The sequence below is a fragment of the Bufo bufo genome, chromosome 9 (assembly GCF_905171765.1).
Source record: "Bufo bufo chromosome 9, aBufBuf1.1, whole genome shotgun sequence".
Classification (NCBI taxonomy): domain Eukaryota; kingdom Metazoa; phylum Chordata; class Amphibia; order Anura; family Bufonidae; genus Bufo; species Bufo bufo.
The window spans coordinates 170,510,044-170,523,126 of record NC_053397.1 but is presented as its reverse complement, the minus strand read 5'-3'; the positions used below and the strand labels follow the sequence as shown (position 1 = coordinate 170,523,126).

The 13,083-nt window shown below is 46.1% G+C and overlaps 1 protein-coding gene across 2 annotated transcripts in view; it reads right to left on the bottom strand.

Annotated features, from left to right (window-relative positions):
• Positions 1-1,444: 1,444 nt before the first annotated feature.
• Positions 1,445-13,083, bottom strand: part of IL2RB (interleukin 2 receptor subunit beta) — an 86,166-nt gene continuing 74,527 nt past the window's right edge. For both annotated transcript variants that reach the window (XM_040407174.1, XM_040407176.1), the window contains 2 exons: positions 4,962-5,046; positions 1,445-2,314 (listed from right to left, as the gene is read on the bottom strand). In XM_040407174.1, coding sequence (XP_040263108.1) covers positions 1,691-2,314; positions 4,962-5,046 — 709 coding nt within the window. In that variant the 3' untranslated portion in view covers positions 1,445-1,690. The remainder of the gene's footprint in view (positions 2,315-4,961; positions 5,047-13,083) is intronic.

Genomic DNA, 13,083 nt, shown 5'->3' with positions numbered 1-13,083 from the left:
GGGTCAGAAATGCCTTAGTGCAGTGCAAAATACCGCCCCAGTAGAACCAAATACCACAGAGCAGCAAAAAATGCTGCCGCCCCCACTGCAGTATTCAACTGTATAATCGTCCTGAGGGTGGCAATACGGTCAAATTCAGGAGGGCACCTTCGGCCGCCAGACAGGTGCATAAATACCCGATGCTTCCAGCATTAATTAATGCTGAGAGGATCAGATCAATATGTAACTGGCCAGAGGCCGTGAAGAGGGCTCAGGGGCCCCCCTGGGCATCTGCCCACCAAGAAATTTCCCTGTAGGGTCTATGGCCAGTCCGCCCCTGGTGCTATGTAATACTACATTAAAAAAGAAAAATGTGGCTACTCAGCTTCTCTAGGTGCTAATAGGTAATCATTACAGGCCAACAAGTTCCCATTTATAAAAGGGGTTGTTCTGCTCTGATAGATTAACCCCTTTAAGCCGGTTCTGATCTTGTTTGTTTGCTTGAATGTCTTTGGAGAACCCTGCACAGTTTCAAACTATTCAAAATGAAGCTGGATGGAGTTTCCACTTTCTTCTGGCCCAGAGAAAGTCCCAGGATGCCATGGTAAGTACAACCTTAAAGGGACTGTTTAACCTGAATCCAGATATACGAGACACCAAAGCAAATTGCTTGTGTCAAAGTCAGACTGTACACAATTTTACCTACTCTCCATTTACAATGTGGTGTTGATATCCATCTCTACCTTGTAGCAAATGCCAACTTCCATCACTCCACCTAAATGATTCCTATTAACCTCTCATTCTTAGTGATGGCCTTGTGGTTCGCCCGGCGGTCGGTTCGCGGCAAACTTTGCTCGTTCGATGCTCGCCGAACGGGCAAACATATGGAGATATTCACGCCCGCCATTTTCTTTTACATTTTGAAGAACTTTGACCCATGACACATCCATCAGCTGGTACAGGACAGCCAATTGAAAAGTTTCAGCACATGGACATCTGGCCGCCATTTTACATTCTGTCTTTTGTCAGTGTAGGTAGAGGTTGCTGTGTGGAGCAGGGACAGACTGTTAGGGACAAAAACGCTATCAAATAGGTCCACAAAAGTCCTTTTAAGGACTGTTATAGGTGTGCTATCCATAGGTGTGACATACTGAGGGGTGTAATACACTTATAATATACTTTCTAACATAGAAAGCATATTATAGTGGATTTGTATTGTGCAGCAGTGGTGAGCGGTTCTGCAGCTATACCGCAGCTACACAGAGTGACAAACGGTATTGGAAAAAATAACTATAACTGGTGTGCGCATGCGCATACGCGAAAATTATATTGCCGATATTTCGCATTTAAAAAAATAATGAATAGAGATTGCAAATTCAAATAATACATCTGGTATGTCACTGTCCATGTTGTGGGACTATTTGTGCACGTCTAGTAATTATTTCTTGGCTGCAAATATGAGCTGAAGGTGTTTCAGGTTCGCCTGCCATTAAAATGAATGGGACCCGCCGCGATTTTGCAGTTCGCGAACATTTGATCGCGTTCGCGAACCGTCCCGGCAGATGTTTGTCCATCACTTTTCATTTTCTCTTCTCTCTCCAGGTGCTATTAGCTGTTCTCTTTACTTTCAGAATGCACCGCTCATGCATAACCCTGCCTATGGTGGTATAGTGGTACATCATATGCCTTAGTTTAAAACAGTGTAATCCAATCACACCCATTGACAATGCTTCTGGTATAACTCTTTTAGGGAAAGGTAGTCCGCTGCAACATTAGCTTCCATTGACGGTTTGCCATCTTGCTGATATACCATGGGAGTAGAGAATGAATCACTTGACTCTTTGTGATCCTCAAAGATTTCTTTTCCTTTGTCTTCTTTCACATTCTCTGTTTCTTGATGAGTAAAAGTTTCACCACCCTCATCATCACATTGGGGCTTAGCAATGGCTTCCTCTGCAAGGACAGAATTTTGAATGACTTGAGGTGAAGCATCCCGTTCAAAGGACCCATTGTGGACACCAAAACCAGCAATAGATTGAGGGGCGCAGAGGTACTCAGCCTGGAACAGAGGAATCTCTTCATCAGTTGGGGAATGTAAAGACTCATTTACAGCTGTTGTTGGAAAATGGTCATAACCAAGACAAACAGAGGAGAAATATTCCTGATTGGTATAGCTGGAGCTGGAATGTCCGAGTTTGTCTTTTTCTGGTTCTGCAGTGGAGGGGCCTTTCAGACTTTGTTCTTCCACTTTGCAATTGATATTCAGCGGGGAAATATCAAGAGGACTTGGATCCAGAAAGAATGATGAAAAAACATAAGGGGTAGATAGCCATTTCTGAAAAGACAGACAAATTAATGATTAACGTAAGGACAAGACAAACCTTACATTGTACCACACAGTATTCCAAGTGTAACAGACTCTTATGCCAGGGGTGCGCAACCTTTTCTGGTCCGAGGCCACATTGTCAGTATGAACCAATACCAAGGGCCACAATAATTTATAGCATATCAAAATAATATGCCATATACAGGTTAAACTCGAAAAATTTGAATATTGTGCAAAAGTCAATTTATTTCAGTAATGCAAATTAAAAGGAATTGCATAATGCATCTTAAAATTAGAATTTTGTGAAAAGGGTCAATATTCTAGGCTCAAAGTGTCACACTCTAGTCAGCTAATTAATCCATACCCCCTGAGCAAAGGGCACCTCAAAATTGAGACTTTGTAGTTTGATAAGCTATAAGCCATAATCATACAAATTATACCAAATAAAGGCTTGAAACATCTTGCTTCGCATGTAATGAGTCTATCTGAAATAAATGAACTTTGCACGATATTCCAATTTTTCGAGTTTCACCTGTATGTCTGATAGGTGCCACATCCATTTCCAGGACTCCCACCTACTGGGAGAATAGGGATCCCCTTCTCCCTATTTCCCCTCCAGAAAATAGGAGCCCAAGCATGCATGTGGCTCTCTCCTTTTGAAAACGTGGATTAGGAAAGTCTTCAAACTCTTTCACTTTTTTCACATTTTGTTATGGTGTGGCCTTGTGCTAAAATAAAAAAAAATCTAGTTTTCCCAATCAATTTGAGCTCAATACTGCATAATGAGAAAGTAAAAAAAGAATTAAAAAAATCTTTGCAGGTTTCGGAAAACAACATTTTCACATGGACATAAGTATTAAGACCCTTTGCCATGACACTTGAAATTTAGCTCTGGGAGACTCCCATTTCTCTTGATCATCTTTGAGAAGTTTCTACACCTTGAATTGAGTCACCTGTGGTAAATTCAGTTGATTGGACATGGCTCAGAAAGACACATTTCTGTCTATTTAAGGTCTCACAGCTGACAATGCACAAGCCATGAGAAGGAACGAACTGCCTTTATAGCTCAGAGACAGGATTGCGTGGAGGCACAGATCTGGAGAAGGGTACAACAATTTTCTGCTGCACTGAAAGTTCCCAATAGCACAGTGATCTCTATAATTCTTAAATAGAAGAAGTTTGGAACAACCAGGACTCTTCCTAAAGCTGGTCGCCCCTCAGAAATGGGTAAGAGAGGTGACCTACAACCCAATAGTCACTGTGGCTGAGATCCAAAGATCCTGTGTGCAGACTGCAGAAACTTCTGTAAGTTCAACCATCACTGCAGCATTCCACTGGGCTTTATGGCAGAGTGGTCAAAAGAAGCCTCTTCTCAGTAAAATGTGAGCAGTCACCAAACATAGCATGTCTGTAACCAGATGGTTGGGAGCCATATGGCATCACGGGATGTCAGTTGTGTAGCGGTACCTTAGGTACTTCATGTTGTGTGGTGTACCCTACAAATACCAGATTCGTCCTCAGGAGCAATATTTCTTGGGTGGAGGCTGCACAATATAATATGATTTTTTCTTGCACAAAAATACATGTAGACGTATGTGCAGATTTTTCAATGTACCTCATATGTCTGATGTTATATTTGTCCTGGAAATTATCATGGACACAATGATGATTGTCACCTTTTTGAATGGACACTAACATGTAGCAAGTGTCTTATGGGATCTTTATCCTGTGTAGCACGGTGGCTGGCAAAGTACTGGAGGAGGTGCAGATCTCACCCAGAATGCTCAGATGGGTGAGGTAAAAGAATCCAGGAAAGCTGGAGTTTGCTGAGGCACTTTTCTTTAAAGTGTTTTATGGGCCTGGATTTTTATGGAATGGCATGTAGATGTTGGTAGTGGGAAATTGCATTCCCTTCCCACTCAAGTACAACACTTTCCCCTAGCCTGAGGCAATCCCAAGTGTAGCGGCTGGGCTAATTACTGTGGGGATAAATACAGGGCTGAAATGCTCATTCAGGGTCAGAATGCTGGAAGCTGCATGACCTGTTGGCTATATAAAGCCTAATCGCCCTATGAAAGCATAGGGGAAAATAAAAACTGTTTAGTTAGCGCCCAGACGGCCAAGGGTTTTTGTTTTGTTGTTTATGTTCTCTTTTGGTACTGTGGATTCACTTAAAGGGGTTGTCCGGGTTCAGAGCTGAACCCGGACATACCTCCATTTTCACCCAGGCAGCCCCCCTGACTTGAGCATAAGAGCAGTTCATGCTCCGATGCTCTCCTGTTCCCTGCGCTAAATGGCGCAGAGCAAAGGCATTTTCTGGAGTTCCGATGATGAATCGGGCTCTCCATGGGGCTGCCAGGAAGCCCGGTGATGTCACCGGCACTGTGGGGCGGGCTTTAGCTCTGCCCTTGCCAGTAAAACTTGGATGAAAAATTAACGGTATTGGACTTTTAAACCGTTGAATCCTGTGAAATCGCTGACCCTCATTCACAAGTGAATCCCAACACCTGGTACATTTTAAAAAAATGTTTTTTTAACAAAAGTGTTCATATAACAAAGAAACTCCAAAAGAACAAATATGGAAGTTAAACTGGCAATTTTATGACAAATATAAATCCTTCAGTGCTATAGAAAAAACAATAGTAGTTCATCTTACCTTGAAGTTTCCTTTGTGAGTGTCTATTAAGGGGTGAAAAAAATGTGCTGGATCTGGAACACCTATCCACATTACCTTCTTGACCCTACCATAAAAAAAATGGTGTTAGCTATATTATAAGATATACTATAATAAGCAAAACAGTGAAGCAATAAATTAGAGACTGCAAAACAATGTACTGTATTTTTCACCCTATAAGACAAAATCCCCAGCCCCCCACCCCCCAAGGTGGGGGAAAAAATGTGTCTTATGGGGCAAATACTAATGAGTGCTGTCATTATGAAAGCGTTCACTAGCACAGGAGGACTGGGAAGTGGTGAATGCATCGTCCCTGGGTGACAGCGCAACAGGGAGAGCCGGAAGAGAGCTGGATCCCCAAAGCAGCTGCGGCATCTGAAGCAGGAGAGGTAAGTCTTTTTTTTTGTGTCTGATCTCAGTGTCTGAATAGGGGTCTTATTAACATGCTGATCTGAGCTGAGATCTTAATGGGGGTCTTAACATTGGGGGTCTGATCTTAGTCTCTGAAGAGGGGTATTATTGACATGGGGGTCTGATCTGAGGTCTGAATAGGGGTCCTAACATTGGAGGTCTGATCTGAGTGTCTGAAAGGGGGTTTAATTAACATTGGGGTCTGATCTGAGTGTCTGAATGGGGGTCTTATTAACATGTGGGTCTAATCTTAGGTCTTTTTGGCGGTCTTATTAACATTGGTGGTCTGATCTGTGGTCTGATTGAGGGTCTTATTTAGTGATGAGCGGCAGGGGCTATATTCGAATTCGCAATATTTCACGAATATTTGGGCGAATATTCGTCATATATTCGCGAATTTGAGATTATTTTCTTAAATTGCGAAAAATCGGCAATGTAATATTCGCGTAATGAGCGTGGAATACAGGCGTGGGTCACTTTTGCTACATTATCCAAGCTGCTAGAAGTTTCCTGAGACTGGAGAAAATGGTTGGCACGGCAGAACATAAAAAATGGCTTTATATGCAATTAGAGTGCTCCAATATATTCGCGATTGCGTTAATCTGCACTAATGATGCAAAACTTCACATTTTAGCAGGTCTGCATATATGTATGGACAGCAGAAAATATCACACTACCTAACACCCTGCACTGCAACAGCTACACTATATCAGGATATAACCTACACTGACTATCTCCCAATAACTATCTGTAATATATATATATATATATATATATATATATATATATATATATAAATAAAAGCTATCTAACTATCTATCTAATGTAGTGTGTGCAATATCACTGCTGTCTCTTTCATAACTGCAATAAACTTTAGAAAATGGCTGCTGGGGAGCTTCTTATATAGTAAGGGGTAGGCAACTTTCCTATTGGTTGCTAGGGATGTTGCTAAGCTCTGACAGACACATTGCAGCCTTCTCATTGGCCCACAAGTAGAGTTGAGCGAACACCTGGATGTTCGGGTTCGAGAAGTTCGGCCGAACTTCCCGGAAATGTTCGGGTTCGGGATCCGAACCCGACCCGAACTTCGTCCCGAACCCCATTGAAGTCAATGGGGACCCGAACTTTTCGGCACTAAAAAGGCTGTAAAACAGCCCAGGAAAGAGCTAGAGGGATGCAAAAGGCAGCAACATGTAGGTAAATCCCCTGCAAACAAATGTGGATAGGGAAATGAATTAAAATAGAATAAAAAATAAAAAAATAAATTAACCAATATCAATTGGATAGAGGTCCCATAGCAGAGAATCGGGCTTCACGTCAGCAGAGAATCAGTCTCTTCATGCCATAGCAGAGAATCTGGCTTCATGTCAGCAGAGAATCAGTCTCTTCATGCCATAGCAGAGAATCTGGCTTCATGTCAGCAGAGAATCAGTCTTCATGTCATAGCAGAGAATCAGGCTTCACGTCACCCACCACTGGAACAGGCCACTGTCACACATTTAGGCCCTGGCACCCAGACAGAGGAGAGAGGTCCCGTAACAGAGAATCTGGCTTCATGTCAGCACAGAATCAGTCTTCATGCCATAGCAGAGAATTAGGCTTCACGTCACCCACCACTGGAAGAGGCCACTGTCACACATTTAGGCCCAGGCACCCAGACAGAGGAGAGAGGTCCCGTAACAGAGAATCTGGCTTCATGTCAGCACAGAATCAGTCTTCATGTCATAGCAGAGAATCAGGCTTCACGTCACCCACCACTGGAAGAGGCCACTGTCACACATTTAGGCCCTGGCACCCAGACAGAGGAGAGAGGTCCCGTAACAGAGAATCTGGCTTCATGTCAGCACAGAATCAGTCTTCATGTCATAGCAGAGAATCAGGCTTCACGTCACCCACCACTGGAACAGGCCACTGTCACACATTTAGGCCCCGGCACCCAGACAGAGGAGAGAGGTCCCGTAACAGAGAATCTGGCTTCATATCAGCACAGAATCAGTCTTCATGTTATAGCAGAGAATCAGGCTTCACGTCACCCACCACTGGAACAGGCCACTGTCACATATTTAGGCCCAGGCAGCCAGGCAGAGGAGAGAGGTCCCGTAACAGAGAACCTGGCTTCATGTCAGCACAGAATCAGTCTTCATGTTATAGCAGAGAATCAGGCTTCACGTTACCCACCACTGGAACAGGCCACTGTCACATATTTAGGCCCCGGAACCCAGACAGAGGAGAGGTTCATTCAACTTTGGGTTGCCCCGCAATATAATGGTAAAATGAAAATAAAAATAGGATTGAATGAGGAAGTGCCCTGGAGTACAATAATATATGGTTAAGGGGAGGTAGTTAATGTCTAATCTGCACAAGGGATGGACAGGTCCTGTGGGATCCATGCCTGGTTCATTTTTATGAACGTCAGCTTGTCCACATTGGCTGTAGACAGGCGGCTGTGTTTGTCTGTAATGACGCCCCCTGCCGTGCTAAATACACGTTCAGACAAAACGCTGGCCGCCGGGCAGGCCAGCACCTCCAAGGCATAAAAGGCTAGCTCTGGCCACGTGGACAATTTGGAGACCCAGAAGTTGAATGGGGCCGAACCATCAGTCAGTACGTGGAGGGGTGTGCACAGGTACTGTTCCACCGTGTTAGTGAAATGTTGCCTCCTGCTAACACGTTCCATATCAGGTGGTGGTGCAGTTAGCTGTGGCGTGGTGACAAAACTTTTCCACATCTCTGCCATGCTAACCCTGCCCTCAGAGGAGCTGGCCGTGACACAGCTGCATTGGCGACCTCTTGCTCCTCCTCTGCCTTCGCCTTGGGCTTCCACTGGTTCCTCTGTGACTTTTGGGAATGCTCTCAGTAGCGCGTCTACCAACGTGCGCTTGTACTCGCGCATCTTCCTATCACGCTCCAGTGTAGGAAGTAAGGTGGGCACATTGTCTTTGTACCGGGGATCCAGCAGGGTGGCAACCCAGTAGTCCGCACACGTTAAAATGTTGGCAACTCTGCTGTCGTTGCGCAGGCACTGCAGCATGTAGTCGCTCATGTGTGCCAGGCTGCCCAGAGGTAAGGACAAGCTGTCCTCTGTGGGAGGCGTATCGTCATCGTCCTGTGTTTCCCCCCCAGCCACGCACCAGTGATGGGCCCGAGCTGCTTTGGGTGCCACCCCGCTGTGAACATGCTTCATCCTCATCCTCCTCCACCTCCTCCTCATCCTCGTCCTCCTCGTCCTCCAGTAGTGGGCCCTGTCTGGCCACATTTGTACCTGGCCTCTGCTGTTGCAATAAACCTCCCTCTGAGTCACTTCGAAGAGACTGGCCTGAAAGTGCTAAAAATGACCCCTCTTCCTCCTCTTCCTCCTGGGCCACCTCCTCTTCCATCATCGCCCTAAGTGTTTTCTCAAGGAGACATAGAAGTGGTATTGTAACGCTGATAACGGCGTCATCGCCACTGGCCATGTTGGTGGAGTACTTGAAACAGCGCAACAGGGCACACAGGTCTCGCATGGAGGCCCAGTCATTGGTGGTGAAGTGGTGCTGTTCCGCAGTGCGACTGACCCGTGCGTGCTGCAGCTGAAACTCCACTATGGCCTGCTGCTGCTCGCACAGTCTGTCCAGCATGTGCAAGGTGGAATTCCACCTGGTGGGCACGTCGCATATGAGGCGGTGAGCGGGAAGGCCGAAGTTACGCTGTAGCGCAGACAGGCGAGCAGCGGCAGGGTGTGAACGCCGGAAGCGCGAACAGACGGCCCGCACTTTATGCAGCAGCTCTGACATGTCGGGGTAGTTGCGAATGACTTCTGCACCACCAAATTCAGCACATGCGCCAGGCAAGGGATGTGCGTCAAACCGGCTAGTCCCAGAGCTGCAACGAGATTTCGCCCATTATCGCACACCACCAGGCCGGGCTTGAGGCTTACCGGCAGCAACCACTCGTCGGTCTGTTGTTCTATACCCCGCCACAACTCCTGTGCGGTGTGGGGCCTTTCCCCCAAACATATGAGTTTCAGAACGGCCTGCTGACTTTTACCCCGGGCTGTGCTGAAGTTGGTGGTGAAGGTGTGTGGCTGACTGGATGAGCAGGTGGAAGAAGAGGAGGAGGAAGCTGAGTAGGAGGAGGAGGAGACAGGAGGCAAAGAATGTTGCCCTGCGATCCTTGGCGGCGGAAGGACGTGCGCCAAACAGCTCTCCGCCTGGGGCCCAGCCGCCACTACATTTACCCAGTGTGCAGTTAGGGAGATATAGCGTCCCTGGCCGTGCTTACTGGTCCACGTATCTGTGGTTAGGTGGACCTTGCCACAGATAGCGTTGCGCAGTGCACACTTGATTTTATCGGACACTTGGTTGTGCAGGGAAGGCACGGCTCTCTTGGAGAAGTAGTGGCGGCTGGGAACAACATACTGTGGGACAGCAAGCGACATGAGCTGTTTGAAGCTGTCTGTGTCCACCAGCCTAAATGACAGCATTTCATAGGCCAGTAGTTTAGAAATGCTGGCATTCAGGGCCAGCGATCGAGGGTGGCTAGGTGGGAATTTACGCTTTCTCTCAAATGTTTGTGAGATGGAGAGCTGAACGCTGCCGTGTGACATGGTTGAGATGCTTGGTGACGCAGGTGGTGGTGTTGGTGGTACATCCCATGTTTGCTGGCGGCAGGTGCCAACGTTCCTCCAGAGGCGGAGGAAGAGGCCGAGGCGGCAGCAGCAGAAGAGGTAGCAGGGGGAGCCTGAGTGACTTCCTTGTTTTTAAGGTGTTTACTCCACTGCAGTTCATGCTTTGCATGCAGGTGCCTGGTCATGCAGGTTGTGCTAAGGTTCAGAACGTTAATGCCTCGCTTCAGGCTCTGATGGCACAGCGTGCAAACCACTCGGGTCTTGTCGTCAGCACATTGTTTGAAGAAGTGCCATGCCAGGGAACTCCTTGAAGCTGCCTTTGGGGTGCTCGGTCCCAGATGGCGGCGGGGTCAGTAGCAGGCGGAGTCTCATGGCGGCGGGTGTTCTGATTTTTCCCACTGCTCCCTCTTTTGCTACGCTGTTGGCTCGGTCTCACCACTGCCTCTTCCTCCGAACTGTGAAAGTCAGTGGCACGACCTTCATTCCATGTGGGGTCTAGGACCTCATCGTCCCCTGCATCGTCTTCCACCCAGTCTTGATCCCTGACCTCCTGTTCAGTCTGCACACTGCAGAAAGACGCAGCAGTTGGCACCTGTGTTTCGTCATCATCAGAGACATGCTGAGGTGGTATTCCCATGTCCTCATCATCAGGAAAAATAAGTGGTTGTGCGTTAGTGCATTCTATCTCTTCCACCCCTGGGGAAGGGCTAGGTGGATGCCCTGGGAAACCCTGGCAGCAGAGTCTTCAAACAGCATAAGAGACTGCTGCATAACTTGAGGCTCAGACAGTTTCCCTGATATGCATGGGGGTGATGTGACAGACTGATGGGCTTGGTTTTCATGCGCCATATGTGCGCTTTCTGCAGAAGACTGGGTGGGAGATAATGTGAACGTGCTGGATGCACTGTCGGCCACCCAATTGACTAATGCCTGTACCTGCTCAGGCCTTACCATCCTTAGAACGGCATTGGGCCCCACCAAATATCCCTGTAAATTCTGGCGGCTACTGGGACCTGAGGTAGTTGGTACACTAGGAGGTGTGGCTGTGGCAGAACGGCCACGTCCTCTCCCAGCACCAGAGGGTCCACTAACACCACCACGACCATGTCCACGTCCGCGTCCCTTACTAGATGTTTTCCTCATTGTTACCGTTCACCACAATAAGAAAAAAATTATTCGGGCCAATGTATTAAATTAAAATTCAGGCCTTTTTTTACAGACACCTAACACTGTCTGGCACCGTATTACACTAATACAGGCACACCAGTAATGACAGATTTAGCTGAATATAAATGTCAGGCCTATTTTTTAGGCGCTGTGTGACAAGTATACCTTTAATCACAGAATTAGACTTGTATCTGCACTGTAGCGTGTGTGTTAAGTTTTTCAGAATGACACTATCAGCACCTTGAATCCAATATACCCTTTTTGGGATAGATTTAAAGTAGGCCTGATATAGCAGAAACTACTAATTTTGAGAATGGCAAATTTGGGAATAGTTTTTCAACCCAGAACAAAAACTGTGCTTTTACGGTCACTAAAAATAACTTGACCAGCTAAAACAGTACTGATTTGGAGGAATATAAATGTCAGGCCTATTTTTTAGGCGCTGGGTGACAGGCTCAACTTGCCCCTGATGTAGTATATGGCCAAAAAATAACCACACTATTGATGGTTAAATGCACTTGGGTGACACAGGCTCAGCCTGCACCTGATGTAGGATATAGCAAAAAATAACCACACTATTGATGGTTAAATGCACTTGGTGGTAGCTGTGCTGGCGCACCACAAGCCACAAAATGGCCGCCGATCACCCCAGAAAAAAGTGATATAAAAACGCTCTGGGCAGCCTAAAAAAAGTGAGCAATTCAATATCAGCACTTCAATGATCCACAGCTGGAGATCGATCACTGAATTAAGTCTTTTGGAGGAGTTAATCTGCCTAATCTCGCCCTAACGTCGCAGCAGCAACCTCTCCCTACGCTTGTATCAGCAGAGTGACGTGCAGCGCTACGTGACCCAAGCTTATATAGAGGCTGGGTCACATGCTGCACTGGCCAATCACAGCCATGCCAATAGTAGGCAAGGCTGTGATGGCCTCTTGGGGCAAGTAGTATGACGCTTGTTGATTGGCTGCTGTGCAGCCTTTCAAAAAGTGCCAAGAAAGCGCCGAACACCGAACCCGAACCCGGACGTTTACGAAAATACAGTTCGGGTTCGCTCATCCCTACCCACAAGCAAGAAGGGAGGTTACTGATGAAAAATAATCTAGAATATTCGAAATTACAAATATATATCACTATATTCTATTTTTTCGAAAATTCTCGAAGTGCCGATATTCGTAATTAGAATATTAGCGCCCAACACTAGTCTTATTAACATTGAGGGTCAGATCGGAGGTCTTATTAACATTGGGGGTCTGATTGGGGCTCTGAGCTGAGGTTTGATGAAAAATATTTTTTTCCTCCTCTAAAACAGGTACGTGTTATTAAGCATAAAATAAGGCTATATCTCTATACGGATACAGTATCAGATGCTATACAATGTCAGATGTTAAAGGTGGTATGCCAGCGATTAAGACCCGATCATTGGTCAAAGTAGTAGACTTATAAATCTTGGAGCACTCCCAAAGTAGAGTTAAACAAAATGACTTTTATTCTACTAGCATTCGATCAGCCCTCTTAAAAATATATATTTTTAATGAAGTTTCTGACCTACTCCTATATTGTTGTCTCCTAGGAACAGATTAGGTTTTCAGGAAACCCCTATCAACCTATGCATAGAGAACATAATGATGGTGTCACCACCAGATCTGTGAGAAGATCTGGCAGGCGTTCTTCTCTACCTCTTGTATGATGTTCTTTGTTTTGGTTTCACTTTCTCATCTCCTTTCCTTCTGCCAGGTGTCACTTATTTCGACTAATCGTCTTCCTTTATAATCCCTCCCATACTGCCTCACTTTGCGGTTTATACTACTTCCTGGATGAGGTGTTCACTGCTGGAGGCTGCTTCTGCTGTTTGTTCAGATAAGTCATTTACTTTATTGTGTTTCCTTGCTGGCTTTATTCTAGGTGACCCTGACTCTGT